Genomic DNA, 9441 nt, shown 5'->3' with positions numbered 1-9441 from the left:
TCTGTGATATGTGGTCCTGTACAGGTTGGAAGTGAGAGGTCTGTGATATGTAGTCTTGTACAAGTTGGAGGTGAGAGGTCTGAGATATGTCGGAGGTAAAAGACCTATAACATGATGATCTGTAAAGGGTGGAAGTAAGACGCTTATGACATCTAGTCCTGTACATATTGGAGATGGGGGGCCTATAACATTGGCAAGGATATGGGTACTCCACTAACACTAGAAATCACCTAATATTAGTACTTTACGACTGCAATTGTAGAATGTGATACTTTTACTTTTCATAGGAGTTTGATCAGGCCGCAACACGACAAGTGCAAAAGATTTTCAAGCAAATCGATGAATTACTTTATGAAGAGAGGGCCAGCACATTGGTGGAAGGTCTACAAGAAGAGTGCCATCAATGGATGTCCTCTTTTCCACATCTGCGGTATTTCACTTTTGTTGTCTTAGTATTACACAGATGTAACACTACTCTTCTTCTAAACTTGCACTCAACAAATTACCCAACAATGAGTGTTGGAGAATTAGGAGTGATGAAAGCAATCTTTCCAATGTAAGTGTTGATGGTTGCCCCCCAAAATAGATAGGATTGATTGTGAAATGAATAAAGAAAAGCTGGTGTTTTAAGGCAAAGATACAGCTGTATTGATGTGAATTCCAAAAAAGGCAAATAACACAGTGCAATATTTGTAGTATGTGGTCATGCCTATTCAATTATCATGGGACATATGGACCAATAACTGTACATTGAGAATCTCTGACTAAGTAACGCTAATTAAAGGTAATTATTGTACATCTCTTGTCAGACGCGTTTCACCTAGCAGCTTCCTCATGGGATCTGATGAGACCGGTGATACTTGTTACCCAGTGTAGTAAGTTGTCTCATTGATATTTGATGTCCATGTTGATAAGAAAGAGAGGTAGAAGGGATCCACGTATTTCCATAAATGGTTAAAAGTAAGTCTGCAGCGTTGGTAGTTCTCTGATGGCAGCAGCCTCTGCTCATTTCACAATCAACAATGAGTGTTGCCACTTGCCAAGAGAAGCTAAACCTAAATCTGTGACTGATATATTATAAAAACGTGAGTTATCAGTTTCATATTTTTGGGACATACAGAAGTGAATCCTAAAGGTGGAGGTACCATTATTGGGACCTATTTTAAAATAACAATATCAAATGAACTTGAATGAAATGCAGTTGGGTTTTGCCACAGCCCCCTAAAAGCTGCAGTACCAAATATGCTTGGAAGGTAATATTTACTTTAAGTGTGTGTTTTCTCAGTGATTTAAGATGCAAAATAATTAAAATGGATCAGCTCTTGCATGGAGGTGATCAGTGCTTTAATTGTTGCATTGTAATTACCCTAAAGTGGAGATTGTAAACTCCAATAAATGGATCGGAGTAATTCATCATCTTATTTAGAAGTGATGTCCCATTTATTACCATTTTCATTGCACTAATAAAAGTATCTGCAAATGGTTATATAGCTAGTTCATTCATAAAACTTGTGATTATATTCAATAATTACCACTTGACTATGGACTACACAATGACTACACCAATTACATTAATTGTACCTATTCATTTTCTGTTTAATATTCCAGAATACAAGGTAGACAAATAGTGGCTCCAAATGAAGATGGATACAGATGGTTTTCCAGTCAGCCGTCGGAAGCTGCTTCTTCCACACCCTGCATTTCCACCCAGGGAAGAGATTCCAATGAGTGAGATAAGCAAAGTTATATTTTGGCACTTGATAATATTGATAATGAAAGCTGACATGATGTATAGAGGCTCCCTATTGACACAGTGTGCTATTTCTATATACAATGTACATTACAGAATATATGTTTTTTTTTTATACAGAGGTCTTGCCTATTCTTGAACTGCACTGGTTACCTAGACTTTGAACCTTGTGGAAACAGTTTGAGGAAGTTTTTTTTTCTGTTTTAGCATGATTGTATCCCTGGGCATAAAAGTCAGGTCCATATAGATATGGTTTGTTGTAGAGCACACAGCCCTGACCAGAACCCTTTGGGAAGCTTTGGGATGAATTAAAAAATTGCCAATAGTTTGTTCAACTACATCATGTATACTGAATTTTCTTGTGACTGAACAGGCACACATTTCCACACATTCACTGAATATTTCGTAAAAGGTCTTTAGATAAATGGAGGCTGTTTCGGCTGCAGAGTAATGGAAGGTAGTGCAACTCCAAACCTATGAATTTGAGATGGGATGTCTTCCAAGATCATATGCTATAGGTGTGATGGTCAGCTGTGCACAAACATTCCTGTAGGTCTTTTTTGTCCAGCATGCAGTGAGGAGGGGAGGAGAATACCTACAAATACCTATAAAATATTATTCAAGCACCATGCACTTAAGTATGTAAAATGCTATATCCTAGTGGTCTGCACTGTCTTCATTTCAAATTGTGTATTTTTCAGGCTGGGCATTTATGGTACAAGATTTCCTTTGTCCACAGTTAGTGACTCCAGCACCCCAGCGTCCTTTTTCCTCTCTGGTGAAGAAGATGAAGAGAATGCCGTGGGTGTCATCATATCAGATGGCATTATGGAGGAATATCTGGCCTTTGACAGTCGAGATAAGTAAGTAAATCTCACTAAAAATCTTGCCAGCATGGCAGCAATATAATGCAACCTAAACATGTCTAAAGACAAAAAGTGTTTTATATACATGAATAATGGTTTATTCTTAGGGATGATGAGCTCTTTGAATGGCATCGAGTAGTATCCTTGGACAGTTTAAAGATGGGTTTTCCCCCTATATCCCCAAAATATTGCAAGAAAGAGGCTGTGCTGGCCTTTGTGTTCGATGATGCTTGGAGGGAAGTAGTTGGATGTTTAGAGGAGCTTATTTGCAGATATTGGGAAGAATCAATCTCAGGTGAGTGTAGTAAAAACTTGCAAGTATGTACAATAAGAGATCTCAAGTGTAAGCATAAACCACCTTAGTTCTATGGGCAACCCCACAACATACAGATTTATCAAAAATCCAAAAGAATATGCAAACATTTTCAAAATGTAAGGATGAATAAAAGATCATACGTTGCAGCACTGGTCACAAGCAAGCTAGGTAGCCCACTGCTTTTCAAATTGTTTCCTGAGTGTTTCATTGATGTTGGTATTCCAAACTGAACAAATAGAATTGTATTTATAAGGTGCCACAGTTTAATAAGTGCTACATGTTCACATGATTATGCTGGTAATCAAAATGTATTTCTCTGGTTGCCTGAAATAAAATTAATTAATAGTAATAAAGACTAGTTTGTGCAGCATGATAAATAAAACAGAACATGTTAACATGTTAAACAGAAACCAAAATATGCAGAATTATTATACAGTAATGGAAATGTTTTGCTGCTTCAACCAAAGCATGCATAAAATATAAAATTATGATGGTTTTCCATGAGGATAGGGGTTTGGACTGCACAGTTTACAGGGCAATTAATATTAGTTACTATTATGCATTTTGAGACCAGTGATTTGCCTAGGCTTTTTGTATGTTTTACTCTGTATGTTTACCTTTGCACATAAGGTATGATTTAGGTGATCATATCCCTTTGGAATAGAAAAGTAACAGCGTGTAAAATAAAAATAATAATACTTGTCTGTTATATGGTGATAGTGATTTAGCAAAAATAATACTTCTTAGTATGTGGTCATAGTGATTTAGCTAAAATATTATTTCAAGCAGCTTCCAGAAGTAAAGAAATGATAGCTTAATCAAAGAAATATAATATTAACATATACATTGCATACCACAAAGTACTCATTCTTTAATTTTATGTTCAGTATTTACTTCTGTATGTAAAAGTCTTTTATATATAAAAAGCTTTATTTCCTTGTTGTATTAAACATAACTATATTATTTTGTAGATGAGGACAGACATGGCATAGCAATTAAAACCACTAGAGTGGAGTCACTTAATCCATATGCTCCTCTCCAACGTTTGCCATTGGTTCTACCTCCTGTTCCACATTCCAAAATTCCTGCCATCTCCCCCACTGTGGTAAGATGAATCCCATGCTGACATAATTATACATTTTTAACCAGCTGCTGAAATGTGTGGCTTTTTTATTTTTTGTTACATTGGTAATAATTGCAGCTTTTAAAAAGGCATTACTATCACAAATGTCCTGTTAAATGAAAATTGTCCAAACTCTTGTGATTGTATGCATTATTGTTGTGATTTTTTGTGTTAACCTCATACAGAGACCAAAAAATATTTGATGGTAATAATGATTCTTAAAGAGCTTGCAGCAAAACTAAAATCACCCTAAAACATAGCTACTCTAATAACGGACACTTTGTGATGTGCTTTACATCCATCTGCAGACTGAAATCCCTCAGTGTAGAGAACATAAAACCTGTAAAATAACATTTTTAGGCTTAGATAGTACTGATTAAACAACCATAGCAACCAATCAGATTGCAGTTCGTTGGAATTGGTTCATATAACATATGGCTTCTGATCAATTGCTGTTGGCACTCTTTCTTCTTATTGAACTGTAAAATAATAAGGAACTTAAAATCTGTTAAAAAAAAGTGGACAATTAAAAAACAGGTGATTTATTCTGCACCAGTTTAGAACTCTGAAATTGATGCAGATAGACAGAAAGGAATGTGAGTTATGTAAACACAAATAAAGCCAGAAACCCAATGTAGTTCTTTCTCTATATGAAGCAAAATCACATCTCATATTATGGAGCTCTATCAGCTACATTCAGGAGGGTGTATTTTTAAAGCAGTGAATCTGACATTCACTGAAATGAACGACTTAGCATAACAGGTCCTAAAGTGTAATGGGGGGGGGGGTTACCTATACCTCTACCTCTCCCTCTCCATTGTAAATAGACCCCAAATGTGAAAGGAAAAACAAAATTGTCCTATACCAGCAGCATTTTGGATTTACTTGCCAGCGGTGCTGCATTAGGGCTACAAGTACTTGAACTTAATGTGGTGGTTGTAGGGGAATAGTCACAAGGAAAGTGTTTTTTTTTGTTTGTTTTATGCAACCCGAGTGTGACTTGGGATTACCGGTTTTTGCATGAAAAATCCCACTTTTGGGATTACTGCTAGGGGGGGATAAAGAAAAACGAACAGTGCACACCTAACATAGCTTTTTGCAGCCGATTTGATAAACTTTGATTTTTGCTGTTGTCTTCTTGTTTCTGTCCTGTCTCTTCTTAACTTTTACTTTTACTCTAAATTCCTCTTGTTCTGTTCTCTTTCTGCCTGCTGTCTCTGCTTTGGCCTTCTAAATGTTCTAGTGTATACAGTACAGCCGCATCTCCAGGAAAAAAAAGAAAGGGAGATCCTCCAACGTATGTATTCCGTATAAATCTTTAATCTCATGTGGTTGGTGCAGCCTAGCTGCTTCTACTCCATGGCAAGAGATTAAAATGTAAAAAAATCATCATTCATTTGTTTTATGTAATACACAGTAGTAGTAAAGTCATTATATCTAAAGTAATGCTCTAAATATACTGTAAAAACACTGTAATAACCGTAAAGCTGAACTCTGTGATAAGTACATTCATATTACCAAAATAGAAAAAGGGATGTTCTTTCTTATTTAGGGTTTTGGTATTTTTTTTTCAGATCTCCGTTTCCTGCTTAGAGCCAATGATATTACTGTTACAGGGTAGTAACTGGATTTAAAAGATATTTTGTGCATACAAAGTAAATGTATGCCTTTTGTAGCTATTGTGGAAAATATTTCTGTAAAAGTTTTCATGGCCAGAGTTCAACCTTACTCATAACTTTAAGGATGTTGGAAGTCACCTGAAAGTTGTGGCTACCATAATTAAAAAGTGTACCTATGGGATAAGTTATAATCATCTAAAGCAAGTGTGCTACACCACACTACACTACAGGTGGTCTCCAGGTTACATACGAGATAGGGATTGTAGGTTTGTTCTTAAGTTGAATTTGTATGTAAGTCGGAACAGGTACATTATTTTAATAAATGAAATTAGAACAGATGTTTGTCTCAACATATTTATAGGCAGCGTGGTGTCAGTTACTGTAAAAAAATCCTCACTGTGGGTTAATCACAAACAAAGCAAAAAAAATCCTTATGGAGCCTAGACATTCAATACATTCTGGATTAAGCTATGCTTAGATATGCAACTTGGTCATTTAAGAGTTACAAGAGGCTGCAGAAGGAGCACAGTCCCTAAATCACCCACAACCTCAGCTGTGTTTTAGCAAAAGATTTCTCCTGCAAGTCTTGCAAACCGCCTCCTTCAAGCCTCCGAGGTTCTGCACAGGAGTAAGCAGGGAAGCCCCGTTGGTATCTAGGAGGCGTTTGTATGTCGGATTTCCTTAACTCGGGGACTACCTGTACTTGAAATTTGAACACCATACCAATTCCAACTTGATTTAATTTTAATGATCTGTACAGTAGATGACCCTGCTGATCTAACCAATATGTATTAGTATAGGTCCTTATTTTATACAAACTGTTATAATGAAAAATAAAAGGCGAAATGTTAACTGTCCGCTGACATACTACATTTGAAAAAGGATCATCACATGATCATCTCTTCATATTTCAATTTGGGTTGACTTTTTTAAATAGCACCATTCTATGATGCATAAGCCTAATACAATGCTATGGATTTCAGGCCAATCGTTCTCAAGCAGGAAGCAGTATGAATCAGCGCAATCTGAATGAACTGATGATGATTCATGGAATCCCTTTACAGCAGAGAAACCTTCATCTTATGGACAAAGCCCTGTGAGTCTGGCCATCATTTCTATTAAGTACAGAAAATATAAGACATTTAGAACATGTCAAAGTAAACACTGTTCATTAAGGGTATGTTAAGTCAAACTGTTTTTGGTTTTTAGTGTTTTTCCAAACTGTTTGGATTTCCTATTACTAGAACTTCATAGATTTCCAGTTTTGCAGACAATGGGTCAAAGTTACAGTGCAAATGGTAAAGGTGAATCTCCCTAGCAGTGACACAGACTGCTAGTTGTGGTTGTAAACCTTCCCTACTCTATACAAAATTTTATATACACTTTAATTAAAAGCTAATTATGCATACATACTTTTCAAACCCCTCAGCCCACCCTGAATCTTTGGTGATGTTGTACTGCAGTGTTCATTTTTTTCAGACCAATATAATAATTGTGGCAGTATTTATGGAATGTACACATTACATAAAGTCATAACAAAGGTAATTAACTTATTCTTTGCATGTTTTATAGTATAACATTGTATATATTAGTCACTATGATTGATCACAGCCCTGGGGTCCTGGGTCCATCTCTTTCTAAAGACACAACATAGTCTATTATTAATTATTATTATTAATAATAATAAAAATAATAATAAACAGTATTTATATGGCCCCAACATATTATGCTGGGCTGTACATTAAAAGGGGTTGCAAATTTATGGTTTTCAACGTCTCTGGTTTTCTCCCACGTCCTAAAAACTTTCTGGCACATTTATCCAATATAATCAGCAAAATGAAAACAATCGGATAAAATTTGTGTGAATAATTGTGTTATACACACACATTCCTCTTTGTGAATGAATTGTACTTGATGTATTCCCAATGTTTGTCTTCCAGAGATTCTGATGACAAGTCACCCATTAGACCCACCTCTGCTGCCGTAATCTCTGGGAAGCCACGGCCAGGCCGACAACTGGAACACAGCTCCTCCTCTTTGTCCCATAACATTCCTTCAGCAAGGCGACGTAACCCTCCACGAACCCTTCACCCAATCAATAATAATCCTAATAGTTCCAGATCTGGGACACCAAAAATGGAAGAAGTCATCAGAGGAACACGACTGTATGTATTTAAGCAACCTGTGTTAGACAAGGCACTTCATTTTGTTTTTAAATGTACACCCATCCACCCCTTCTAGCAACACTAGCAATCTAAGCAATATATTGCATCAATGTAAATGTTAGGAATACCTTTATGCATTTATTTTTTACCTAGGTCACATAGTCTATCACCATTCCTTGCCTTGCATAATCTAGTGTGTGGGTGGGAATATACTGAAGCCATGACTTTTTTCTCTTTTGTATTACCATTATTTAGCTTTATTCAAATAGGCAGCAACAATGCAGAAATAAAGCCAGTAGATTATTATCTGGAATGAAGAAGTCATGTTTCTTGAACGGTCTTTAGATGCAATGTTATAAATTGGCCATTAAAGTAGTTATTTTTTAGTGTAGTTTACTTAAGTTATTTTGGTGTAGAATATAATTAAACAAATCATATTCAGTGATGTATTGCAGAACTTGTAATTCAAACAAATGTCTTATATTTTTGTTGAGGACAGTCAGACTGCAAATGACCAGCTGCCCTGCTCCCCAGTTCCATTCAACCGAAATAATCTGCTCCCACCTATTGGTACCTCAGATACAGAATACCACTATTTGCCTGGATCACAGAGACAAACAGTAAGCAACGAAGATAATATTTGTATTCATTCTGTCTGATTACATCCCTGCAAAGAATGCCAATTATGAATACACCATGTGCTGCTGTTAGTATGGGAAGTAGATCTAAATGCTAAAACCCCCTCTACTTGTATTGTTAAATGGACCAGTAGCTACCTGGGAGAGCTACTTTGGCTGTTTTAGCATGGGTAACTTTTAACAATTAAGGATTTAAATGGTAACAAAAATTATCAAAGAAGAGGCATCTGAAGGTTAAATTATTAATTAAATTTTCTTACTATAAAAATTGCTGTCAGTGTTGGTCAAGCTACTATATGCCTCTTTTTACCTATATTTTGGGGGAAGTGCAAAAATATACCATGGGGTGTCATTTGAGTGACTGATTGGGCTACAGATGTCACATCCATGAGGATGGCTCCCAGCAGCAGACTTGGGGCCTGACTTGATGACTACACATGACAGGCATTATTAATAAATACCATGCAATAAATAAATAAACTTGGAATTTACACACACAAAGAATCACTTATCTTCACCTATGAAAGCCCTAAATCCATCCACAAATGTTCCACTCTTGGTTCTTGGTCTTTGCTTCCCCCCAACGCTCACTGTTCCGTCCAGTGCCGCCTTGTTTTTTTTTCACGTCACCTGAACTCGCACTGCACAGGAGCAAGATTGGGTGACTTGTCTTCCCACAAATGTAAAAAAAAAGGTGTCACGGCACATACAGTCGTGGCCAAAAATATTGACACTCTTGCATTTATGTCAGAAAATTCACCACTTCTTTTGTTGGCACTGGAAAAACAAAATAAAGCAGAAAAAAAAACTGAGACATTCAACACAAAACGTCAAACATGGCCTGGACAAAATTATTGGCACCCTCAACTTAATACTTGGTACCCTGTTTCCCCGATTATAAGGCACTCTCTTATATTTTTTGAAATGCCAAAATATGCCCTAGGTCTTATTTTCAGGGGATGTC

At 36.4% G+C, this 9441-nt stretch overlaps 1 protein-coding gene across 9 annotated transcripts in view; it reads left to right on the top strand.

The window, feature by feature from the left end:
- FAM149B1 (family with sequence similarity 149 member B1) overlaps nt 1–9441 on the top strand; it is a 19397-nt gene that overhangs the window by 4062 nt on the left and 5894 nt on the right. For 4 of the 9 annotated variants that reach the window (XR_011922457.1, XR_011922461.1, XM_072424253.1 and 1 more), the window contains exons 5-13: nt 288–430; nt 1609–1728; nt 2452–2613; nt 2724–2911; nt 3904–4037; nt 5299–5352; nt 6658–6770; nt 7615–7839; nt 8339–8459. Coding sequence is in view for 4 of the 9 variants with exons in the window: in XM_072424253.1 (XP_072280354.1) it covers nt 288–430; nt 1609–1728; nt 2452–2613; nt 2724–2911; nt 3904–4037; nt 5299–5352; nt 6658–6770; nt 7615–7839; nt 8339–8459 (1260 nt within the window). In the remaining 5 variants the exon portion in view is untranslated. Of the gene's footprint in view, nt 1–287; nt 431–1608; nt 1729–2451; nt 2614–2723; nt 2912–3903; nt 4038–5298; nt 5353–6657; nt 6771–7614; nt 7840–8333; nt 8460–9441 lie in introns of all 9 variants that reach the window. The other 5 variants (XR_011922460.1, XR_011922459.1, XM_072424255.1 and 2 more) reach the window with 2 other exon arrangements.

This window comes from Pyxicephalus adspersus, chromosome 10, assembly GCF_032062135.1.
Source record: "Pyxicephalus adspersus chromosome 10, UCB_Pads_2.0, whole genome shotgun sequence".
Taxonomy (NCBI): domain Eukaryota; kingdom Metazoa; phylum Chordata; class Amphibia; order Anura; family Pyxicephalidae; genus Pyxicephalus; species Pyxicephalus adspersus.
Note: the sequence above shows the minus strand (reverse complement) of the source record. Positions and strands in the feature narration are given on the sequence as shown.